Source organism: Balaenoptera acutorostrata, chromosome 2 (genome assembly GCF_949987535.1).
Source record: "Balaenoptera acutorostrata chromosome 2, mBalAcu1.1, whole genome shotgun sequence".
NCBI classification, from domain to species: domain Eukaryota; kingdom Metazoa; phylum Chordata; class Mammalia; order Artiodactyla; family Balaenopteridae; genus Balaenoptera; species Balaenoptera acutorostrata.
In genome coordinates, this window is record NC_080065.1 from 32,016,959 (window position 1) to 32,043,280 (window position 26,322).

At 41.3% G+C, this 26,322-nt stretch overlaps 1 protein-coding gene across 3 annotated transcripts in view; it reads right to left on the minus strand.

Moving 5' to 3' along the window:
• The window catches only part of AGXT2 (alanine--glyoxylate aminotransferase 2), a 48,083-nt gene that overhangs the window by 12,561 nt on the left and 9,200 nt on the right, over positions 1-26,322 (minus strand). For all 3 annotated transcript variants that reach the window (XM_007192221.3, XM_007192220.2, XM_007192219.2), the window contains exons 4-10: positions 16,972-17,095; positions 15,412-15,506; positions 14,699-14,792; positions 13,917-14,010; positions 10,013-10,113; positions 9,356-9,448; positions 518-650 (exon numbers count right to left, since the gene is read on the minus strand). In XM_007192221.3, the coding sequence (XP_007192283.2) occupies positions 518-650; positions 9,356-9,448; positions 10,013-10,113; positions 13,917-14,010; positions 14,699-14,792; positions 15,412-15,506; positions 16,972-17,095 (734 nt within the window). The remainder of the gene's footprint in view (positions 1-517; positions 651-9,355; positions 9,449-10,012; positions 10,114-13,916; positions 14,011-14,698; positions 14,793-15,411; positions 15,507-16,971; positions 17,096-26,322) is intronic.

Below are 26,322 nucleotides of genomic sequence, written 5' to 3' on the forward strand. Positions count from 1 at the left end.
TAAAACCTGACTAAAATGGGAAATACAGTTAATTCTAATGTTCATTTTATAAAATGTTCTAGCTAAGTGAGATTGTATTGTCTTTAGCTGTTTTTGATGATCAACAGAGAAAACTATCACTTGGACCTTGAGTCTATAGCTTATTGGTGTGGCAAGACTAGGTCAGGGTGTCCTTCAAGAATATGATTCCCTTGGAAACTTCAGCACTGGCTTCAGGTTGTTTAGCAAGGATCTCTTGTGTTGGTTTTGTTTTTTGTGGCACATTTGCCTAGACCTTGTCAGTAGGGTAGAACCCTGCATTTCATTGTGGGTCTGGGAGAATTAGTCTTCTCTACAGCAAGAGCAAAAAGGGCTGGTTTTCTTCTATCTCTTCCACCATCTGGCAGACAGTTTCCCTTTTTCATTGTTTGGGAATCCCATCACTGTCTCTAGCCCACACAAGTTCCAATACACATGTTTTCTACCATTGCTGATGCAGGAGACCCAGAAGCAGACACAAACTGCCTGTAGTTCCTACCTGGAGTTGTCACAACTGCTGCCATGGGAAAGCCATTCCCAATCCCTTTAGCCATGGTGACAATATCCGGCAGGACGCCATGCGTTTGGAAGCCCCAGAAGTGAGAACCCAACCTTCCAAATCCTGTCTGCACCTGTGGAAACAAGCCCCAAATAATTGGAAACCAGTCCCAAATCATCAGAAACCTTTCAAGAAATGTTGGTTTTTTCTTGACTCTCTGGTCTCTTCTCTTTCCTCCTCTTCCATCTCCTCCTCCTTCCCAACATCATCATCATCATCATCAGTCATCGTCATCACCATCCTCGTACTATTATGGAGAAAGCACTTGTTCTGTGCCTGACCTTTTAGGCACCAAAAGCCAGTTACTAGCATTGTGTGATTCTAGACATGTTTTTTAACTCTTCTGAATCCATGTTAACTCTGTTGAGTGGAAACAATAGCAATACCTCACAGGGCTGCTGTGAGGGTCATATAAATAATGCATGTGAAAAAGGTCATTGTGATTAGCAATCCTTGATAAGGATCTCCTGTGTGTAAGGCTGCGTCTGCCCCAGGCTGGATGAAGCAGGAGTTACAGTAAGCAAATTGGCGCTGGGGTGCCCACCACCCAGCCCAGATAGGCTGGTCGTCCTCTTCCCTGTGATTTCTTTTTCCTCCTGAGAATTAGTCATGAGGAGGACCCAGCTGAGTCAGTTAAGTCAGGATGGAACTAAGTTGAACTTAGTTGTTTTGTGCATGCTGTTTCCTCTTTCTAGAAAGCCCTCTCCCCGCTTCTTCATCTCACTAACTCCTCTTCTCCTTCAAAACACAGTTTCATCATTATTTGGGCTAGGAAGATTCTCCTGAGCCCCACTAGGGCCCCCACTCAAGGCACCTAAGCTGCCGTCAGAACCTCTCACGTTGGACTATTATCACCAGCATACACGTATCTTGTTTTTCTCTTTATCCACAATACCTAGCAGAGTGCCTGATAAAAGTAGACAGTGTTTGTAGAATGGATAAAAAAGTGGCGGAAGTGCCTAAGTGAATAAAGCCACACAAACATTTCCATGCAAATTTTCGCCAGAGCCTTTTTGGTGAAGGTTCCTTGATCTCCTTCTGGTTCTCAGTCTCCTGGGCTGTCTGTCTATCTCTCTCTCTACACATACACACATTGCAGGTCTGGGGTAGAGGTGTGGGCACTTGAAGTTGATTCTGAAATGCACTTGAAAGAACAAGGGTCCTTCTCAGGCTTCCTGATTATTTTCTTGCTCTCTCCAGGGTGCTGCTGCAAAGGCAGATGTTGGGGGTTACAATTAGATGAGAGTGAACAACATAGGAGAAGAGCTTAGACGTGGGAGTCAGACAGACGTGGGCTCGAATCCTGGGTCTCCGACTTCCTAGTTACGGGCCTCTGGACAAGCTGATGAATTTGCCCAAATGAGATAACGTAGGAAGAGTTCATGGCAAATCCATCCATTTTGCCTCTCTGCATATCTTCATTTTTCACTTCATCTATCAAAGTACCATCAATAAATGGTGAAATATCAGACTGCTTGGACAACACGTGAAATTATGTAGGACCATAAACCATGTTTAGCCACCTAGGAAGTATCAGTTCCATAGAATCTTTTAGTCGAACAGAGATGATTCATTCTAAGGTTCTTAAACTCAAATGTCTTCAGGGATGAGGGGCATATCGTCTTGAGAGAAGCAGGCTGGGTCTACATCAATGAGTGGGGATGGAACTATGGGCGTGCACAACCTGCCTAAAAGCAGTGGATTTAAAATTTAAACCCAGCCCATGCCAGACCAGCAAAGACTGAGTGCCCATTGTGGTCCCAGCAGTGGCCTATTTTTATTCAAATTCCATATTCCTCATTTTAAAGAAGAGAAAGCCAAGGTTAGCTAATTAAGAAGACATGTAAGATCACTGAGTGGCAGCAGTGGCCCCAAACTAAGGATTTTCTTCTGCTCCCTCATTTTCTGCTATCTTTGTCTTTCTACACTGCTGTTCTGTCATTCTTTTTTTTTTTTTTATACAGCAGGTTCTTATTAGTCATCAATTTTATACACATGAGTGTATACTTGTCAATCCCAATCGCCCAATTCATCACACCACCACCCCCACCCCCCGCCGCTTTCCCCCCTTGGTGTCCATACATTTGTTCTTTACATCTGTGTCTCAATTTCTGCCCTGCAAACCGGTTCATCTGTACCATTTTTCTAGGTTACACATATATGCTTTAATATACGATATTTGTTTTTTCTCTTTCTGACTTACTTCACTCTGTATGACAGTCTCTAGATCCATCCACGTCTCAACAAATGACCCAATTTCGTTCCTCTTTATGGCTGAGTAATATTCCATTGTATATATGTACCACAACTTCTTTATCCATTCATCTGTAGATGGGCATTTAGGTTGCTTCCATGACTTGGCTATTGTAAATAGTGCTGCAATGAACATTGGGGTGCATGTGTCTTTTTGAATTATGGTTTTCTCTGGGTATATGCCCAGTAGTGGGATTGCTGGGTCATATGGTAATTCTATTTTTAGTTTTTTAAGGAACCTCCATACTGTTCTCCATAGTGGCTGTATCAATGTACATTCCCACCAACAGTGCAAGAGGGTTCCCTTTTCTCCACACCCTCTCCAGCATTTGTTGTTTGTAGATTTTCTGATGATGCCCATTCTAACTGGTGTGAGGTGATACCTCATTGTAGTTTTGATTTGCATTTCTCTAATAATTAGTGATGTTGAGCAGCTTTTCATGTGCTTCTTGGCCATCTGTATGTCTTCTTTGGAGAAATGTCTATTTAGGTTTTCTGCCCATTTTTGGATTGGGTTGTTGGTTTTTTTGATATTGAGCTGCATGAGCTGTTTATATATTTTGGAGATTAATCCTTTGTCCGTTGATTCATTTGCAAATATTTTCTCCCATTCTGAGGGTTGTCTTTTCGTCTTGTTTATGGTTTCCTTTGCTGTGCAAAAGCTTTGAAGCTTCATTAGGTCCCATTGGTTTATTCTTGTTTTTATTTCCATTACTCTAGGAGGTGGATCAAAAAAGATCTTGCTGTGATTTATGTCAAAGAGTGTTCTTCCTATGTTTTCCTCTAAGAGTTTTATAGTGTCTGGTCTTACATTTAGGTCTCGAATCCATTTTGAGTTGATTTTTGTGTATGGTGTTAGGGAGTGTTCTAATTTCATTCTTTTACATGTAGCTGTCCAGTTTTCCCAGCACCACTTATTGAAGAGACTGTCTTTTCTCCATTGTATATCCTTGCCTCCTTTGTCATAAATTAGTTGACCATAGGTGCATGGGTTTATCTTTGGGCTTTCTATCTTGTTCCATTGATCTATGTTTCTGTTTTTGTGCCAGTAACATATTGTCTTGATTACTGTAGCTTTATAGTATAGTCTGAAGTCAGGGAGTCTGATTCCTCCAGCTCCATTTTTTTCCCTCAAGACTGCTTTGGCTATTCGGGGTCTTTTGTGTCTCCAAAGAAATTTTAAGATTTTTTTTGTTCTAGTTCTGTAAAAAATGACATTGGTAATTTGATAGGGATTGCACTGAATCTGTAGATTGCTTTGGGTAGTATAGTCATTTTCACAATATTGATTCTTCCAATCCAAGAACATGGTATATCTCTCCATCTGTTGGTATCATCTTTAATTTCTTTCATCAGTGTCTTATAGTTTTCTGCATACAGGTCTTTTGTCTCCCTAGGTAGGTTTATTCCTAGGTATTTTATTCTTTTTTTGCAATGGTAAATTGGAGTGTTTCCTTAATTTCTCTTTCAGATTTTTCATCATTAGTGTATAGGAATGCAAGAGATTTCTGTGCATTAATTTTGTATCCTGCAACTTTACCAAATTCATTGATTAGCTCTAGTAGTTTTCTGGTGGCATCTTTAGGATTCTCTATGTATAGTATCATGTCATCTGCAAACAGTGACAGTTTTACTTCTTCTTTTCTGATTTGTATTCCTTTTATTTCTTTTTCTTCTCTGATTGCCATAGCTAGGACTTCCAAAACTATGTTGAATAATAGTGATGAGAGTGGATATCCTTGTACCGTTCCTGATCTTAGAGGAAATGCTTTCAGTTTTTCACCATTGAGAATGATGTTTGCTGTGGGTTTCTCATATATGGCCTTCATTATGTTGAGGTAGGTTCCCTCTATGCCCACTATCTGGAGAGTTTTTATCATAAATGGGTGTTGAATTTTGTCAAAAGCTTTTTCTGCATCTATTGAGATGATCATATGGTTTTTCTTCTTTAATTTGTTAATATGGTGTATCACCTTGATTGATTTGCATATATTGAAGAATCCTTGAATACCTGGGATAAATCCCACTTGATCATGGTATATGATCCTTTTAATGTGTTGTTGGATTCTGTTTGCTAGTATTTTGTTGAGGATTTTTGCATCTATATTCATCAGTGATATTGGTCTGTAATTTTCTTTTTTTGTAGTATCTTTGTCTGGTTTTGGTATCAGAGTGATGGTGGCCTTGTAGAATGAGTTTGGGAGTGTTCCTTCCTCCACAATTTTTTAGAAGTGTTTGAGAAGGATGGGTGTTAACTCTTCTCTAAATGCTTGATAGAATCCACCTGTGAAGCCATCTGGTCCTGGACTTTTGTTTGTTGGAAGATTTTTAATCACAGTTTCAATTTCATTACTTGTGATTGGTCTGTTCATATTTTCTATTTCTTCCTGGTTCAGTCTTGGAAGGTTATACCTTTCTAAGAATTGGTCCATTTCTTCCAGGTTGTCCATTTTATTGGCATAGAGTTGCTTGTAGTAGTCTCTTAGGATGCTTTGTATTTCTGCGGTGTTTGTTGTAACTTCTCCTTTTTCATTTCTAATTTTATTGATTTGAGTCCTCTCCCTCTTTTTCTTGATGAGTCTGGCTAATGGTTTATCAATTTTGTTTATCTTCTCAAAGAACCAGATTTTAGTTTTATTGATCTTTGCTATTGTTTTCTTTGTTTCTATTTCATTTATTTCTGCTCTGATCTTTATGATTTCTTTCCTTCTGCTAACTTTGGGTTTTGTTTGTTCTTCTTTCTCTAGTTCCTTTAGGTGTAAGGTTAGATTGTTTATTTGAGATTTTTCTTGTTTCTTGAGGTAGGCTTGTATAGCTATAAACTTCCTTTTTAGAACTGCTTTTGCTGCATCCCATAGGTTTTGGATCATCTAGTTTTCATTGTCATTTGTCTCTAGGTATTTTTTGATTTCCACAGTGATCTCTTGGTTATTTAGTAACGTATTGTTTAGCCTCCACGTGTTTGTGTTTTTTACGTTTTTCCCCTGTAATTCATTTCTAATCTCATAGCGTTGTGGTCAGAAAATATGCTTGATATGATTTCAATTTTCTTAAATATACTGAGGCTTGATTTGTGACCCAAGATGTGATCTATCCTGGGGAATGTTCTGTGCACACTTGAGAAGAAAGTGTAATCTGTTGTTTTTGGTTGGAATGTCTTATAGATATCAACTAAATCTATCTGGTCTATTGTGTCATTTAAAGCTCTGTTTCCTTATTTATTTTCATTTTGGATGATCTGTCCATTGGTGTAAATGAGGTGTTAAAGTTCCCCACTATTATTGTGTTACTGTTGATTTCCTCTTTTATAGCTGTTAGCAGTTGCCTTATGTATTGAGGTGCTCCTTTTGTTGGGTGCATATATATTTATAATTGTTATATCTTCTTCTTGGATTGATCCCTTGATCATTATGTAGTGTCCTTCCTTGTCTCTTGTAACATTCTTTATTTTAAAGTCTATTTTATCTGATAGGAGTATTGCTACTCCAGCTTTCTTTTGATTTCTATTTGCATGGAATATCTTTTTCCATCCCCTCACTTTCAGTCTGTATGTGTCCCTAGGTCTGAAGTGGGTCTCTTGTAGACAGCATATATATGGGTCTTGATTTTGTATCCATTCAGCAAGCCTGTGTCTTTTGTTTGGAACATTTAATCCATTCACGTTTAAGGTAATTATCGATATGTATATTCCTATGACCATTTTCTTAATTGTTTTGGATTTGTTTTTGTAGGTCCTTTTCTTCTCTTGTGTTTCCCACTTAGAGAAGTTCCTTTAGCATTTGTTGTAGAGCTGTTTTGGTGGTACTGAATTCTCTTAGCTTTTGTCTGTAAAACTTTTGATTTCTCCATCGAATCTGAATGAGATCCTTGCCAGGTAGAGTAATCTTGGTTGTAGATTCTTCCCTTTCATCACTTTAAGTATATCATGTCACTCCCTTCTGGCTTGTAGAGTTTCTGCTGAGAAATCAGCTATTAACCTTATGGGAGTTCCCTTGTATGTTATTTGTCATTTTTCCCTTGCTGCTTTCAATAATTTTTCTTTGTCTTTAATTTTTGCCAATTTGATTACTATGTGTCTCGGCATGTTTCTCCTTGGGTTTATTCTGTATGGGACTCGCTGCACTTCCTGGACTTGGGTGGCTATTTCCTTTCCCATGTTAGGGTAGTTTTCGACTATAATCTCTTCAAATATTTTCTCTGATTCTTTCTCTCTCTCTTCTCCTTCTGGGACCCCTATAATGCGAATGTTGTTGCGTTTAATGTTGTCCCAGAGGTCTCTTAGACTGTCTTGATTTCTTTTCATTCTTTTTTCTTTATTCTGTTCTGCATCAGTGAATTCCACCATTCTTTCTTCCAGGTCACTTATCCGTTCTTCTGCCTCAGTTATTCTGCTATTGATTCCTTGTAGTGTAGTTTTCATTTCAGTTATTGTATTGTTCATCTCTGTTTGTTTGTTCTTTAATTCTTCTAGGTCTTTGTTAAACATTTCTTGCATCTTCTCGATCTTCGCCTCCATTCTTTTTCCGAGGTCCTGGATCATCTTCACTATCATTATTCTGAATTCTTTTTCCAGAAGGTTGCCTATCTCCACTTCATTTAATTGTTTTTCTGGGGTTTTATCTTATTCCTTCATCTGGTACATAGCCCTCTGCCTTTTCATCTTGTCTATCTTTCTGTGAATGTGTTTTTTGTTGCACAGGCTGCAGGATTGTAGTTCTTCTTGATTCTGCTGTCTGCCCTTTGGTGGATGAGGCTATCTACTGTTCTGTCATTCTTGAGAGGCAGGTTTACGCAGTGGTTAGTGTGGTCTTGGCTTAGTGTGGTTTAAGTTCTGGCTCTGTCCCTACTAACTGCATGATCTCAACAGGCAAATTAACCATCTTGGACTTCAATTCACTCATCTGTAAAATGGGCATAATTACAACTGGACACTCCTTACAGAATCGCGATGAACATTAACTTAGTTAATACATACAAAGCATTATGAACAGTGCCTGACACTTAGTAAGTGCTCAGAAAGTTCTAGGTATTCTTATCTTTACCTACTCATTAGAACAGTTCTTTTGAAGGTCACCCTGTGTTAGTTTCCAATTAGGTTGTTGAAAATGATAAAAATGCATACCATAGGAAATTCTGAAATACATTAATTTCTTTGAATTCAGTCTACCTTCCCGCTAATTAATCCAATGGTGGCAGCTTCACTATGGGTGATTCCAAAGGTTAAAGCTTATTCTCTTCACCAGTGTAGCTATTTATAAACTGACTGAATAGACTTTTCTTCTTTTAATAGCAGATTAACTTTCTTCAGGACTTTGGTTCACGTTCCCTAAACTTGCACGGGTAGGATGAGAAAGGGAGGATGGACACAAGAGGAGGAGCTGGCCCACGCTTCCATGGGCAGTGCCCGGGGGTCGTCCAGTTCACCTGGGGATCACAGAGACCTGGCTGCATGGTAGGAAACTGCAAAAGAATTCTGCTGAGGGGGCAGCCCATTGTCCCCTATCGGGGATGTTTTAGTTGAGGAAAACTGTTTAGGCAAAGATGGCAGGACTGAAACAGGTATGAATCATTCAAGTTCTCCTCCTGTTTTCGGTGGTCTAATCACTTGTTAGAATCATGATGGCTCACCCAGAAGTGATCCAGGAGCACTTTGGAGGCCCTGGCGACTACCCTCTGGTCTTTTGATCTCCATTGCTATTCTCAGGAAGCAGAAGACACTCCAATAAGAGGTGTGATTATAATGTAAATTAAACCCATTAGGAAAGACACAGGCTAGAGCTCACAGAGCCCATGGATTTTATTCCCTTAAAGTGTCCCCTTAGAGGTACTGTATGATTATTCCAACAATGTTGCCATAACTATTTTATTTTTTGGAACTACTTAAAATTTTTTTTTAATTTTTAATTTTTTTGGCCATGCTGCATGGCATGTGGGATTTTAGTTCCCAGACCAGGGATTGAACCCGTGACCCTGCAGTGGAAGCACGAAGTCCCAACCACTGGACCACCAGGGAAGTCCCTGGAACTATTTTTGAATATCTATGATGGTGGCCCTCATCTAACTTAGAGGTTGGACCCTTTCTTTTTAAGTATGATTTCCAAACAAATTTTGTTATTAAGGTAAGATGAATGCGTCCAGACTGGTTAATACTATTTTGGCAAAAATTAAGATGAAAACTTGTTTATGAGATTAAACTAAGTTTAAGCTGCTCCTGACATGTACTCCTCAAAAGGTATTTTAAAAGTATGTTGAGGAATGGCAGCATCACCTATGCCTGTTAACAATTTATTTGATAGACTTCAATTTGGATGTTTAAGTTCTGTTGTACTTGATTAAATGGACCAACTAATCCAATAACGAACTAACCAGTCAACTATCCAAAGCTTCATTAACTTATACCCACGTCTTGGAATCCCCAGAGTAGATGCTTTCTGCCTGGACCACAGAGGAAGGTTTAAAGAAGTTTCTCCTTGTGCTTTTCCTGTCCCGGCTGCACTGCATTGCACCTATTCCATGGCCACTCACTTCATCTGCGACGCACACGCCTCCCCGCTCACGCACCAGCTCGAAGGCTTCCTTTAGAAACCCCTTTGGGTACTGGACAACGCCATTCACCCCCTGCAAAAGACCAAACCAAGAAGACCTAGAGTAGCAGCACAGCCCTTGAAAGTACTAAAAGAAAATTGAAGATGGGTCATGATCAATATTAGCATTAGTGATACCAGCAATTCTTAAAACAGTCTCTAGAACTTTTTCAACTATGGGTGAAAAGAGGGGCCATTACTCTTATGCCATGCCTGCGGAAAAAGGATGCAAGCATATTCTTTCCTGAGAGTAGAAATAAAGTAGATTAAGGGGATTTAGTAAGATTATAGAAAGGCTCCCCCTGACAGTGTGGGTGATAAACAACTAAAAATTGCTGGGGGTTTCTATTTTTACAGATTTAGGGATTCAATAGTTTCATGTATCTCTCTGTTCAGTCTGGGAGTGCAGGAGATGGTCTTTTCAAAGGTCAATTGAAAACCAGCCCCCCTCCTTTTTTAAGGGGACCAATGGAATGAATTAAGTTTGGAGAGGGACATAGCAGTGGTCACTTAAATATTTGGAATTCTCTAGAATGTATGAGTTAAAAATCTGATAATGTAGAACTGAGCTCAATTAATGTTTGGTTAATACACTCACTTGAATCGGCTCTGCAAAAAATCCAGCAATTGATTTGGCCACAGAAGTGCTCAGAGTATCTTTGAATTGTTCAATATACTGGTCTTTAGCTTGGCAGCAGTCTGCAACAAACAAACAACAACAACAGAAAACACAGCATTTGAAGATGTGAGAATGGCATCCAGAAGAATGGGGGGACAACAGAAAAAAAGAAAACAGGACAGTAAATTGAATAGAGTCCCTCAAGATACAGTAAACCAGAATATGAGGATATAGGTTTCTGAATGTTCTGAACATTCTGTCAGAATGACTCATACTTTGTTTCGAGCAGCAAGACTAGCATAGCCACAAAAGCATAAACAAACCACTTCAGTTGTTTCCATCTGGAGAAGCAATGCTCCAAAGCATCATTGAGTCTGGTATAGATAGCTGTTTCACCTAAGGATACTGATCCTCTCAACAGCATAGATTTAATTCAAATGTAATTGCTGTGTGGATTTAATCTATTTGGAAATAACTATGTTTACCTTTCATTGATACTTAATCTGATGTACAATTTTAAAGCTATAATGTATCTCAGTCTTTATGGTTAGTAAATATGTTTATATAGTAATCAGAATTCAGTCTAAAGAGGAATGTACTACAGTCAGATAACTTTCATCCATTACAGCAAGGCAGGGGAAGCTTTCTCCTCTGGAATACCAAAGGTCCCAGATCAGGTACATCCGTATATGACTGAAACTTCAGGATTTTTATCCACACCTGTAATTTGGTTCTAAACAGCATCACATAGTCTCTGAATCTAAACCCACATCCATGGACAGCAGAAGAGATGCAGAGAGAGATGTGGGTGTGATGGGGGGTTTCTGCTGAAAGCAGTCTGGGACGCAAGTCACCATCTACCATCATGATGTTTGCTTAGAGGCGTGGATGCGATCCTGTCTCCTGAAGGCTAGAGATAAGGAATGGAAACCTTCAGTTATCGTCTTCGAAAGTGAACCATAAATATATTTTATATTGAATACTTACCTTTTCATTAAAAAGTGGCAAAAACATGACCTGGCCCCAAATATACTTTGAGGCTACATGCGATGTTTGGAAAAGCTTGCTTGATAGAGTTACCTGATCTTTAGTTAGTTGGAATTGAGGGTTGGGGGTTTGAAGAAGGAAGTAATGAAATGAATAGCAAACCCAGAAAGTACATTTTTTAGCATCACTTATGTTGTATGATGGGTAGGATATAGTAGACAGATAAATCTGTGCCCCTAGAGGTTGAAATTTCCTATTATTATTAAGAAAGGAAGAAAAAACAACCTAGGATGACCCTAAAGGATGAATAGGACATATGTATGTTCAAAGGATATAATTTGGGAATTTAGTAAGATCATTTGTAACTAGAGAAATCAAAGGGTGGAGCAAAATCAACCCTAATGGCTTAAATTTGGACAAAACCAAACCATGCAGAAGGTTTTGCTTGAACCTGCACTAGACCTTTCATAATTTCACCCCCCACTGCCCACAAATTCAGTGATGAGAGGTCATCAACTGTCATTGGCTTTTTCCTTCATTTCACATTTACTTCATTGGCTCGTTGCTGTGACTTCAGGTCAGGTCGCCTCTGGAGAGAGACTTGGTGCTGTAGTGTCACCATGACAACATCAAGCGAGTGGAGAGGGGATGCTCTCCTGGATGTTATCCAAGCAACGGAGTAGAGAGGGAAGAGTTTTCATTTAGAGTTAAGCAGAGTGAGATGCCAAGAAAGAACAATTTTTTAAGAAAAAGGAAACTTGTCTTGCAAAAGGAGAAGGAGAAATGACATGATCAGTACCAGGTTTGGAACATTGAGGGGTAGTGGGTTGAGAGGTGCTTTTCATCACAGGTTACATCTGAAATTCAGGGAGTGGAATGACCAGTGGGAAAGAAAAAATCCTGAGGAGGGGGTGGAGGAAGGGAATGAAATCTACCACATAAATACCTATATTAGGCTCAAAAATGGATGCCTATGTGGGGAATGACGACATACTTTTGAGGTGAAAAACAAAAGCCCCCAACCAAGAGTGGCACCTGGATGTGCCCACTGAATGAACTCTAAGAGGAATGGAGAACTGGAATCTTCTATACTCAGAATAATTCACACGTTGGGATGCATTTATAAACATATATGAATATGCCTTTTTACAGCAAATACCAAACTCTTCTCAGGCCCTAAAAACATCAGAGGAGGCTGAAGTCCCTTTCTGTATAAAGATATGATATCAGTCTTGTCTCTTGAAGACATGCGTTAAGAAAACAGCTGACTTCAGACATGCCAAAGACCACAGTTCCGAGAAGCAGAAATGTCTGTCTTCACTATCATTTAACCTCTAGAGGCCACTAGAGAGATGACCCTGGGGCTCTGCTATATTCCAGTTGGCCTGAGGGAGAGAAGGCCTCAGAGAGGGAGGGACACGTGCTGGGAGGGAAGGAAGTGGCCATGTCTCCAGGGCTTCTGCTGCTGAAGCTCTGCGCTGGTGCTTTTGACGTCTGTGAGGTTCATCCAACCGATCTTAGTTGTTGGTGCCACGTGGATATGAGATACAGGCATGGCTGTCCTTGGCATCGCTATTGTCTGCCTGCCTCTACAAAAGCTCTCTTCCTTGGTCTCTTGAAGGCCTGGGATGAGGGGCCATGGGGGCAGGTATTGCCGCCTCCATTTCACAGATGAGAAACGGAAGCAAAAGATGGAACTTTTGCTTGCAGCTGAGCCACGATAAGGCTAAGAGTCCAACCCAGGGCTCCTGACTTCATGTGTCTCTTCAATCCTGGCCAGCAGAGCAGGAATTATTTTTAAGCCTGGGTTCCTCCTGCTGGCATATTGGTGTGAACAAGGGTGGTCATGGCTGGGGAGCACTGGCTTTGAGGGCAGAAGAATTGGGGTCAAGTCCTAGCTCTCGGCCTCCTAGGTGTGGACGTGTTTCTTCATCTTTAAAATGGAGAGTGTGAAAGATAGCTTTAAACTTCCCTACGGTTTTAAGTTCTGTGACTATAACATCTTGTTCTAAAGCTCATTCTTTCATCCTCCTACCTCCGTATTGCCATTATCCCATCTGAATTTTAAGCTGACTGTGAATTTTCTTCCTTTCGAAGCTGATTTTTAAGGCTTCCATTTGCATTCTTCCTCTCAGCCCAGTGACTCACCCTGTTCCATTAAAGATCTCTCGGCTGGAGCGATTAGTGATTTCCTTCAGCACTGCTTAGGGGCAGCTGTCCAAAGGATGCTGCCCTGGGATGACAAGCACGAGGTGGGGCTTGCTGATGAGCAAAGGACAGATGCTGTCTCCACGCCTCCTCTCCCTCCCGTGAAGAAGAGGTAAAGAATGTAATAGCAACGTGCTTGATGAATAGTGGCTTTCCTTGTGAGGACGCCTTTACAACTTTTGAAGAGATGTCAGCAGCCTTCAGGAATGGTCTCCTGTTTTGACAAAGGCTCTCATTTTGGCTGGTATTCTGAGTCCCTGGGGAACTTCCTGACTGGAGTTTTGAGATTTCTAAATGTTCTTTCCCCTTTCCCCTCCTCCCATTGGGAATTGGTAAATAATCCCTCAAAAAAACCTTGTTTTCTTTTAAAATTGGCAGCAGAGCTATTGCTGGGAGAGCTAAGAGAGCACCTTTAGTGAAGCACCAGGTAATAGTCTGTTTTTGGCTTAGCTCTGATAGCATGAGATGCTGAGATGCGTTTCCTAACAGGAGACGGATGCTCTGATGGTAGTGGTCATTGGCAGAAGAGGTGTTAGTTCAGTGAGGGGTGATTTCCTAGTTGTATTTGCCTTGGCTTTCCCTTTCCCACTTTTTCGAATCTGTTCGCTCAGGAATGGTTCTGCCTCTCTCCACATTCCTTATCCCTCCTGACCTTCCACCATGTGCCTCCCCCCCTGCCCAGCTGGACCTGGTGCACAGCTGCATTTCCTAATTGTTTGCACTGGAGAATCTCGGCAGTGGCTTCCTCCCCAAGGGCCACAGAAAACATCTGGGCACATCGTCTGCAAATGACAAAAGAGGGAGTTTAGCAAGATGTGAACACAAGACATCCAATTTGGGGCAACCTATGGTACCAGTTAAGGCAAGAGGGCTTCTTAATTTGAAACTAAGATTCCTCCTTTACTCTTCTCCCACTTAGGACAAAAACCTAATATTCTGCTTTGAAGAGATAATTTTTTTTCTTGGAAATCAATTATGAGGGCACTCTACAAAGCAAACTGATTTCAATGTCAGCCTGCAAACAATTTGCTCAAGAGCTTGGTCGGTAAGGGCATCTGAAAGAATAAGAATAATTAGGTATCTGATTCTGATGCTGAAAATGTGGAAACAGTGAGTGAGAACAGAAGGTGAGTACAGGGACGACTCTATGGAAATTTTATGCATTCAAGGCTCTGGGAAGTTATTTCAGTGCATTTATTTGCAGTTTACTTGATTTTATTTAAAAGCAAAACAAAATTAAAAAAACCTCTATCATTAATTATTACTCAGACTCTGAAGGTCTTCCTAAGAAACATTTCCCTTAAATGGTCTTTAATTCGATTAAGTCAAATTGAGCCCCTGATTAATTATAGTTATATAATATAAGCTAATTTGTATTAGTTTCTAGTCCTAATGCCTGGAAAATCTGACAAATGATTCCATACACCCAGGAGTTTTTTAGAGAAATAAGACAAAAATCTCAAAACTTACTGATTGGCAGCCCATCCCACTGGGGAGTCCCATCTTGTAGAACCCTACATTTGTCAAGCCAAGTGTGTAAGGACTGCATCCATGGTAAGCTCCTCTGCAGACAGAAAACAGTGGGAGGACTGGGTTAAGTTTACTTTTCTATGATCACTGGCCTGTGGAACACTGGGTAGGACAAAAAAGAAAGTCCATGTAGGCTATTCAGGCTATGGCTCCTTCCCATAAGCAGAGATGAAAGTGGGCCCAGTGTCATATGGCAAAGTCATGAGCTTCTGGGGGTGCAGACCAATCATTCACTATTTGGCATAGGTCATAGTCAATGCCATACCTTTTTTTAAACTTTTTTTCTTTAATTTTAATTTTTATTTTATATTGGAGCATAGTTGATGAAAACTGTTGTGTGTTAGTTTCTATACCATATCTTTAAAGTTAAAAAGCTGTCATGTCACCTTCTTTTTAATTCCATAGGAGAATCTATGACAAAACTGGGACTCCAAACTCTTGGTTACCTCAGTCAGGGACCCCTACCTTGGATCAGGCCAATTTGGATGGTGTTATCCAGCCATAAAATTCATTTGACTGACCCTACCCTAAAATCTAAAATTAGAAAAACACCCTGGGAAAGCCCCTCTCCTGCTCTAGGCTATATTTTAAAGATAAACATTTACTATTGGGGTGAGTCAATGTTAAAGTTGAATGTTCCAAGGTGTGGTTACCTGAAAGAAATGATATCTGTGTTATTTGAGTGTGCTCTGGCCATCAGCATGGCTAGGTCATTGGCTTCTGAGCCACTGTTCAACAGGAAAATGACCTGGAGAAAAAAAAAGACACATGGTCATGAGACACATGATTACCCAATTCATTTGAAATTGTTAAAAGACAGTGTATCCCAGCCTCTGATTATTAAGGAGAGTTCCCTTCATACCAGCAGTCCCATCATTGAATTACTATATTAATTCTACAGCTATTCACTGCGCAGCTGCTAAGCACTAGAGATACAAAAATGACTAAGGGATTGTCGGAGTTGTGAAATATTCCAGATTTGCATTGGTTTTACCTAATGCTCTGCAGAGTGCTAAGATGGAGAGACTTGCTGAGATGTACAGTGGTTAGTGGCTGAGGGCATGTGAGGACCAGGTCTCTTGGTTCTTGAACCTGAGCCGCCCCACCTGATTCTGAAGGCTTGAAACAAGTCAGGCTCCCAGAAGAGCCTGTTGGGTGTGTGTGAATGTTAAAACAAACGGGCAACAAACAAAAAAGTGTGGCTCGTCCTGGTTGAAAGAAAGGGGAGAACTGAAGGGTACTGGATCCTCCAGGCTCGGCGACTGGGAGGCCGGGGCTGTGCCCTTGCGGGCTTCCTCGCCTCTACTCATCCATGAGTGTGCCTGCCCTGAACTGAGGTTGCAGCTCTTGCAACTTCCTCCATCTCTTGTAGATAACATAGTAAATATGGTACCTAAATAATACAGGAAGATGATCATAATAGCTAACACCAGGTACGGCGCACTGTTCTAAATATGTATTAACTCATTGAATCCCGAAATGCAAACCTTGGCCAACATTTTAACATCTCAATTCAGTTAAAAAATTCAATCATTTCAGACGCAGAAAAACATCTCATTTAACAAAAATATCAAAATGCATCTCAGACCAAATGAACTTAATGGTATATTAATTTTCTAAAAAAATGGCTCCACTCTTTGTTAAAGAAGAATGGTTAACCAACAAGGACCTACTGTGTAGCACAGGGAACTCTGCTCAATATTATGTAACAACCTAAATGGGAAAAGAATTTGAAAAAGAATAGATACATGGTTATGTATAACTGAATCACTTTGCTGGATGCCTGAAACTAACACAACATTGTTAAGCAACTCTACTCCAGTATAAAATAAAAAGTTAAAAAAAAAAAAAGAAGAAATGCCAATGACTTTGCAGAGGGGCTGTGGAGCAAAGAGATGAAAACCTCCTGAGGAACACAGAGGAGAGTGTCAGGAAGCCTGGGTCTCCCGCTAAGTGATTTCTGCAAAGATGTGGTGGTGAGGAGAGTGACCAAGGAGAGGCAGATGTTTGGAACTGATGAAGTGAACATCAGCTGGTTTCACCAGTAATTCATCAATTCCTTTCTTCTCCTAGAGTGCTTTCCGATATGGCCACTAGCGCACTCATTTCGGATGTTCAATGCACAGACCAGATTCCCACCCATACTCTCATTTCCTAGGCCAGCTTCCCTGGGATCATGAGACTCCTATCCCTTTGAACTGGAAGCATCAGACCTTCAGAGGCTCAGGAAGAAGCGCTGAAAGCTTCTCTGCATATTCGTGGATCGGAGGGTGGAAGAAGACGGCACTTGTGTGCCACAGGCGGCCAAGCTGCTTTTGTGCCACTGCGTTTACTTTCCTGGATAAACAGAAGAGCAGAGTTACCCACAGTGCCAGCGGGCATGTCCCTCCCAACACAACACAGGCCATTGAACTCAAACCCATGGCTATTTCTCAAAGAGTTTCAAGAGGCTGATTTCATCCCCGCACAAGAAAGAGCTTCTCTAACCACCAGAGGTATCTGGCAATGGGATATGTTGCCTCAAAATGCAATGAATTCCTCACCAAGAGAAGTGTTCAAAAGGAGACTTATGTGCTGGGGATTTTAAAAGAGAAATTCCTAGTATAGAAGGAAGTTGAACTTACAATCTCTTCTAACTAGATTTTCTTATTAACTACACTTTGAACAGTTTGGAAAATAGAGACAACTAGAAGTAAGCCTGAGTGTCTTCCCATTTTATTCTAAAGAGTTATAGATCCATCAAGCACATGTTTACAAGATCAACAGTTTTTCCTTTAAAGAAGATTCCAACATTTGGGTCTTAGTAGTGGTCAGCATTGATGAACACTGAATGTGTAACCACATTCTGTGAAGGATCCGAAGGTTCACGTTGAAGGGTAGTAGGAACTACGGGTAGACAGGTAGGTGGGACCTGACTTGGAATGCTTTGAAAAGACAGGCCAAGGTGTTTGAACTTGATCTAAAGGAGAGCAATTGCCAAAGTCTGTTACACACTAATTCTGTTTTTATTAATAACTGGCATACCAAAAAAAAAATCATCAGTTCAGTGGCTAAACAATTTTGAGAAATACCAGATCAGATTTCTTTACGGCAGGACTTCTCAGTACCTTTAATAGGCTAATGTGCACTGTGTCTCCTCAGGAGGGAGATAGAGTTTAAAGTGTTTCCCAACCTTACTTTCTAATGGGACACTTTACCAATGAACCTCTCCTGTGATCAGTGTCCCACAGAACTCACTTTGGAAAACGGTGGAGTATCAATAAACTCTTAAATAGAAGAGACACTTGACAAGAGCATTGTTTAGCAAAGTAAATCTGAGAGCCACAAGAGGGTAGAATGGAGGGGTAGGACTGGTAATGGTGAGGCCAGCTGGGAGGGCATGGTAGCCTTCCAGGTGCGGGAGGAGCAGAGCTCCTAGGAGACTGGGGCTACTGGGAATTAGTGAGAGGGATTACTAGAAGAGGCATTTCAGCAGAGGGAAAACTAGACCTTGGTGTCAGGTTGGTTATACGGAATGAAAGGCAGAAAAGAGTCAAAGATGACTTCAATATTCTTGCCTGTAATATTGGGGAAATCCCAGGATTGGTTGAGAAACACAGTCAGTTGTCTTAACTACCCAGCTCCTAGCAAGGACTTTTGCAGAGGAGGTGGTTCATATGTGCTCCTTGAATAAATGAATGTGTGAATAGAAAGAGTTTTGTGGAAAGCATGGTGGATTTGGTCTTGGCAATGTCGAATTTCAGCCGATGGTGGAATATCATGGTCAGGGGTGTCCTGGAGGCTGTGGGAAATATGGGGCATCTTAGAGCCCACTTTAGGTGTCTTAGAGCTATTATCACAGCTTGGTGGGAGGCCAAGGCTGAAGAGTTGGGTGAGGCTGCTGAAAATGTAGCAACTAAATTAGCAGACGTGGGGAGATGGGGTGGGGCCAATTCTACGGGGGAAATGATAAGAGATGAAGGGAGTATAGAGAGAAGAGCAGAGGGCTCAGGAAAGAGCCCGAGACACCCAGAGCTAGGGGGTCAGAGGGACCAGCTGAAAGGTCAGGGGGAGATCAGGAGAAGCACCAAGGGCATGAGAGCCAGTGGGAGTTGTTGATTCACAGGCACAATGTTGCATGTTATTGGGAGGATTCAATGTGAATGTTTAAATGTGTTCTCTACTTCATTTTTGTTTACTTACTTCATGCATGTTTGTCCTATGTTTTAAACTGCTTCTGAAATTTATTTTGCATGCTCCTCAGGACCTGGTATGGGACTAGTGCCTCCTGAAGATGCAAACAGGAAGGAAAAGGCTATGGGAGGAATGGGTGAGAGCTGGACCGGGAGGTTTAACTCACTCCTCACGGCCTGACGGGTGCTTGTGGAGAAGACCTTTTGCCCTTGCTTCCACAGAAGGGCCTGAACCTACACAATTTAGTTAGACTTGCCGCTTTATTTTTGTCCCACGTACTATGAGTTTTATTGGTCAGATTATTAAAGGCAAGCCAGAATAGACCTTAAAATTAGATGGCTGCACCCAAACCAAAAGGACAACAGAAGGACCTGCCCAGGACATCTGTGTGTGTGGGCTGATAATCAAGGTCACAGAAAATCTCAAGATTAATGGAGCCATCCATTGCCGGTGTAAATTTCGAGCTCTGGTTACATCTTTCTCTTATCATCCTTTCTTTCCTCCTTCATGGCTCGAAGTTGATGAAGAAGAGCTAGAAGTGATTTCTCATCTCTCATCATCTCCCACCTGCCACCTGCTCCGTGTTCTCTGAGAACCACTGGCCTTTCCCTTCTTCTCTGCCTTTTCCTCAGTGCATTCCCTCTCTTTGGAAAGCTGTAGTTAACTGAGGACACACATACTCACAGCCACACTCCAATCACATGGTACAGGCCCCACTGCACGTGCCATGAGGATGACAAAATCTTGAATTGTCAGGAAAAGGTAAAGGACAACGTTAAGATTTTTTTTTGTTACCCAGGAAATAGCAGGGAGCATGTTAGCTGTAAACCAGAATGCACCTAAGGAGAAAGCATTTTTAATTGAGGTTCTTTTATTTTTTTTTAACATCTTTATTGGAGTATAATTGCTTTACAATGGTGTCTTAGTTTCTGCTTTATATCAAAGTGAATCAGCTATACATATACATATATCCCCATATCTCCTCTCTCTTGCATCTACCTCCCACCCTTCCTATCCCACCCCTCTAGGCGGTCACAAAGCACTGAGCTGATCTCCCTGTGCTGTGCAGCTGCTTCCCACTAGCTAGCTGTTTTACATTTGGTAGTGTATATATGTCCATGCCACTCTCTCACTTCGTCTCAGCTTACCCTTCCCCCTCCCCGTGTCCTCAAGTCCATTCTGCATGTCTGCATCTTTATTCCTGTCCTGCCCCTAGGTTCTTCAGAACCTTTTTTTTTTTCTTTTTAGATCCCTTGTATATGTGTTAGCATACGGTATTTGCTTTTCTCTTTCTGACTTACTTCACTCTGTATAAGAGTCTCTAGATCCATCCACCTCACTACAAATAACTCAAATTTCATTTCTTTTTATGGCTGAGTAATATTCCATTGTATATATGTGCCACATCTTCTGTATCCATTCATCTGTCGATGGATGGACGCTTAGATTTCTACCATGTCCTGGCTATGGTAAATAGTGCTGCAATGAACATTGTAGTACATGACTCCTTTTGAATTATGGTTTTCTCAGGGTATATGCCCAGTAGTGGGATTGCTGGGTTGTATGGTAGTTCTATTTTTAGATTTTTAAGGAACCTCCATACTGTTCTCCATAGTGGCTGTATCAATTTACATTCCCACCAACCGTGTAGGAGGGTTCCCTTTTCTCCACACCTTTCCCAGCATTTATTGTTGTAGATTTTTTGATGATGGCCATTCTGACTGGTATGAGGTGATACCTTATTGTAGTTTTGATTTGCATTTCTCTAATGATTAGTCATGTTTAGCATCCTTTCATGTGTTTGTTGGCAATCTGTATATATTCTTTGGAGAAATGTCTATTTAGGTCGTCTGTCCATTTTTGGATTGGGTTGTTTGTTTTTTTGGTATTGAGCTGCATGAGCTGCTTGTAAATTTTGGAGATTAATCCTTTGTCCGTTGCTTCGTTTGTAAATATTTACTCCCATTCTGAGGGTTGTCTTTTCGTCTTGTTTATGGTTTCCTTTGCTGTGCAAAAGCTTTGAAGTTTCATTACGTCCCATTTGTTTATTTTTGATTTTATTTCCATTTCTCTAGGAGGTGGGTCAAAAAGGATCTTGCTGTGATTTATGTCATGCAGTGTTCTGCCTATGTTTTCCTCTAAGAGTTTTATAGTGTCTGGCCTTACATTTAGGTCTTTAATCCGTTTAGAGTTTATTTTTGTGTATGGTATTAGGGAATGTTCTAATTTCATTCTTTTACATGTAGCTGTCCAGTTTTCCCAGCACCATTTATTGAAGAGGCTGTCTTTTCTCCATTGATTCCGATCTGGACTCCTTTTATTTCTTTTTCTTCTTTGATTGCTGTGGCTAAAACTTCCAAAACTATGTTGAATAAAAGTGGTGAGAGTGGGCAACCTTGTCTTGCTCCTGATCTTAGTGGAAATGGTTTCAGTTTTTCACTGTTGAGCATGACGTTGGCTGTGTGTTTGTCATATATGGCCTTTATTATGTTGAGGTAAGTTCCCTCTATGCCTACTTTCTGGAGAGTTTTTATCATAAATGGGTGTTGAATTTTGTCAAAAACTTTTTCTGCATCTAATGAGATGATCATGTGGTTTTTCTCCTTCAATTTGTTAGTATGGTATATCACATTGATTAATTTGTATATATTGAAGAATCCTTGCATTCCTGAGATAAACCCCATTTGATCATGGTGTATGATCCTTTTAAGGTGCTGTTGGATTCTGTTTGCTAGTATTTTGTTGAGGATTTTTGCATCTATGTTCATCAGTGATATTGGCCTGTAGTTTTCTTTCTTTGTGACATCTTTGTCTGGTTTTGGCATCAGGGTGATGGTGGTCTCGTAGAATGAGTTTGGGAGTGTTCCTCCCTCTGCTCTATTGTGGAAGAGTTTGAGAAGGATAGGTGTTAGCTCTTCTCTAGATGTTTGATAGAATTCGCCTGTGAAGCCATCTGGTCCTGGGCTTTTGTTTGTTGGAAGATTTTTAATCACAGTTTCAATTTCAGTGCTTGTGATTGGTCTGTTTATATTTTCTATTTCTTCCTGGTTCAGTCTCGGGAGATTGTGCTTTTCTAAGAATTTTTCCATTTCTTCCAGTTTGTCCATTTTATTGGCATAGAGTTGCTTGTAGTAATCTCTCATGATCCTTTGTATTTCTGCAGTGTCAGTTGTTGCTTCTCCTTTTTCATTTCTAATTCTATTGATTTGAGTCTTCTCCCTTTTTTTCTTGATGAGTCTGGCTAATGGTTTATCAATTTTGTTTATCTTCTCAAAGAACCAGCTTTTAGTTTTATTGATCTTTGCTATCATGTCCTTCGTTTCTTTTTCATTTATTTCAGATCTGATCTTTATGATTTCTTTCTTTCTGCTAACTTTGGAGTTTTTTTGCTCTTCTTCCTCTAATTGCTTTAGGTGTAAGGTTAGGTTGTTTATTTGAGATGTGTCTTGTTTCTTGAGGTAGGATTGTATTGCTATAAACTTCCCTCTTAGAACTGCCTTTGTTGCATCCCATAGGTTTTGGGTCCTCGTGTTTTCACTGTCATTTGTTTCTAGGTATTTTTTTATTTCCTCTTTGATTTCTTCAGTGATCTCTTGGTTATTTAGTAGTGTATTGTTTAGCCTCCACGTGCTTGTATTTTTTAGAGATTTTTTCCTGTAATTGATATCTAGTCTCATAGCGTTGTGGTTGGAAAAGATACTTGATACGATTTCAATTTTCTTAAATTTACCAAGGCTTGATTTGTGACCTAAGATATGGTCTATCCTGGAGAATGTTCTCAGGCACTTGAGAAGAAAGGGTACTCTGTTGTTTTTGGATGGAATGTCCTACAAATATCAATTAAGTCCATCTTTTTTAATGTGTCATTTAAAGCTTGTGTTTCCTTATTTATTTTCATTTTGGATCATCTGTCCATTGGTGAAAGTGGGGTATTAAAATCCCCTACTGTGTTTGTGTTACTGTCGATTTCCCCTTTTATGGCTGTTAGCATTTGCCTTATGTATTGAGGTGCTCCTATGTTGGGTGCATAAATATTTATAATTGCTATATCTTCTTCTTGGATTGATCCCTTGATCATTATGCAGTGTCCTTATTGTCTCTTGTAATAGTCTTTATTTTAAAGTCTCTTTTATCAGATATGAGTATTGCTACTCCAGATTTCTTTTGATTTCCATTTGCATGGAATATCTTTTTCCATCCCCTCACTTTCAGTCTGTATGTGTCCCTAGGTCTGAAGTGGGTCTCTTGTAGACAGCACATATATGGGTCTTGTTTTGGTATCCATTCAGCCAGTCTATGTCTTTTGGTTGGAGCATTTAATCCATTTACATTTAAGGTAGTTATCGATATATATGTTCCTATTACCATTTTCTTAATTGTTTTGGGTTTGTTATTGTAAGTCTTTTCCTTCTCTTGTGTTTCCTGCCTAGAGAAGTTCCTTTAGCATTTGTTGTAAAGCTGCTTTGGTGGTGCTGAATTCTCTTAGCTCTTGCTTGTCTGAAAAGGTTTTAATTTCTCCATTGAAACTGAATGAAATCCTGCTGGGTAGAGTAATCTTGGTTGTAGGTTTTTCCCTTTCATCACTTTAAATCTGTCCTGCCACTCCCTTCTGGCTTGCAGTTTCTGATGAAAGATCAGCTGTTAACCTTACGGGGATTCCCTTGTATGTTATTTTGTTGCTTTTCCCTTGCTGCTTTTAGTATTTTTTGTTTGTATTTAACTTTTGATAGTTTGATTAATATGTGTCTTGGTGTGTTTCTCCTTGGATTTATCCTGTATGAGACTCTCTGCACTTCCTGGACTTGATTATTTCCTTTCCCATATTAGGGAAGTTTTCAACTATAATCTCCTCAAGTATTTTCTCAGTCAGTTTTTTTTTCCTCTTCTTCTTCTGGGACCCTTATAATTCGAATGTTGGCTCGTTTAATGTTGTCCCAGAGGTCTCTGAGACTGTCCTCAATTCTTTTCATTCTTTTTTCTTTATTCTGGTCTGCAGTAGTTATTTCTACTATTTTATCTTCCAGGTCACTTATCCGTTCTTCTGTCTCAGTTATTCTGCTATTGATTCCTTCTAGAGAATTTTAAATTTCATTTATTGTGTTGTTCATCATTGTTTGTTTGCTCTTTAATTATTCTAGGTCCTTGGTAAACATGTCTTGTATTTCCTCCATTCTATTTCCAAGATTTTGGATCACCTTTACTATCATTACTTTGAATTCTTTTTCAGTTAGACTGCCTATTTCCTCTTCATTTGTTTGGTCTGGTGGGTTTTTACCTTGCTCCTTCATCTGCTGTGTATTTCTCTTTCTTCTCATTTTGCTTAACTTACTGTGTTTGGGGTCTCCGGTTTGCAGGCTGCAGGTTCATAGTTCCCATTGTTTTTGGTGTCTGCCCTCAGTGGGTAAGGTTGGTTCAGTGAATTATGTAGGCTCCCTGGTGGAGGGGACTGGTGCCTGTGTTCTGGTGGATGAGGCTGGATCTTGTCTTTCTGGTGGGCAGGACCACATCCGGTGGTGTGTTTTGGGGTGTCCGTGAGCTTATTATGATTTTAGGCAGCTTCTCTGCTAATGCGTGGTTTTGTGTTCCTGTTTTGCTAGTTTTTTGGCATGGTGTGTCCAGCACTGTACCTTGCTGGTCGTTGAGTGGAGCTGGGTCTTAGCATTGAGATGGAGACCACTGGGAGAGTTTTTGCCTTTTGATATTATGTGGGGCTGGGAGGTCTCTGGTGGACCAATGTCCTGAACTGAGCTCTCCCACCTCATAAGCTCAGGCCTGACACCTGGCAGGAGCACCAAGACCCTGTCAACCATATGGCTCAGAAGAAAATGGAGAAAAAAAAAAAGAAAGAAAGAAGGAAATAAAATAAAATAAAATAAAGTTATTAAAATAAAAAACTAAAAATTATTAAAAATTAAAAAATTAAAATAATAAAAAGAAAGAAAGAAAGAAGAGAGCAACCAAATCAGTAAACAAATCTAGGGTCTTCCCTGGTGGCGCAGTGGTTGGGAGTCTGCCTGCCAATGCAGGGGACACGGGTTCGAGCCCTGATCTGGGAGGACCCCACATGCCGTGGAGCGGCTAGGCCTGTGAGCCACAGCTGCTGCGCCTGCGCGTCTGGAGCCTGTGCTCTGCAACAAGAGAGGCTGCAACGGTGAGAGGCCCACACACCGCGATGAAGAGTGGCTCCTGCTCGCCGCAACTGGGGAAAGCCCTCGCACAGAAACGAAGACCCAACACAGCCAAAAATAAATAAATTAATTAAAAAAAAAAAATAAACAAATCTACCAATGATAATAAGCTCTAAATACTAAACTAAGATAAACATAAAACCAGAAACAAATTAGATGCAGAAAGCAAACACCAAGTCTACAGTTGCTCTCAACGTCCACTGCCTCAATTTTGGGATGATTCGTTGTCTATTCAGGTATTCCACAGATGCAGGGTACATCAAGTTGATTGTGCAGATTTAATCCACTGCTCCTGAGGCTGCTGGGAGAGATTTCCCTTTCTCTTCTTTGTTCGCACAGCTCCCGGGGTTCAGCTTTGGATTTGGACCCTCCTCTGCGTGTAGGTCGCCTGAGGGCGTCTGTCCTTCGCTCAGACAGGACGGGGTTAAAGGAGCAGCTGCTTCGGGGGCTCTGGCTCACTCAGGCTGGGGGGAGGGAGGGGTACGGAGGGGCGGGGCGAGCCTGCGGCGGCAGAGGCCGGCGTGACGTTGCACCAGCCCGAGGCGCGCCCTGCGTTCTTCCGGGGAAGTTGTCCGTGGATCACGGGACCCTGGCAGTGGCGGGCTGCACCGGCTCCTGGGAGGGGCGGTGTGGAGAGTGACCTGTGCTCGCACACAGGCTTCTTGGTGGCAGCAGCAGCAGCCCTAGCATCTCCTGCCCGTCTCTGGGGTCCGTGCTGATCGCCGCGGCTCACGCCCATCTCTGCAGTTTGTTTAGGCGGCGCTCTGAATCCCCTCTCCTCGCGCACCAGGAAACAAAGAGGCAAGAAAAAGTCTCTTGCCTCTTCGGCAGCTGCAGACTTTTTCCCGGACTCCCTCCCGGCTAGCTGTGGTGCGCTAACCCCTTCAGGCTGTGTTCACGCCGCCAGCCCCAGTCCTCTCCCTGCAATCCGACCGAAGCCCGAGCCTCAGCTCCCAGCCCCCGGCCGCCCCGGCGGGTGAGCAGACAAGCCTCTTGGGCTGGTGAGTGCTGGTCAGCACCGATCCTCCGTGTGGGAATCTCTCCGCTTTGCCCTCCACACCCCTGTGGCTGCGCTCTCCTCCGTGGCTCCGAAGCTTCCCCACTCTGCCACCTGCAGTCTCTGCCCGCGAAGGGGCTCCTAGTGTGTGGAAACCTTTCCTCCTTCACAGCTCCCTCCCACTGGTGTGGGTCCCATCCCTACTC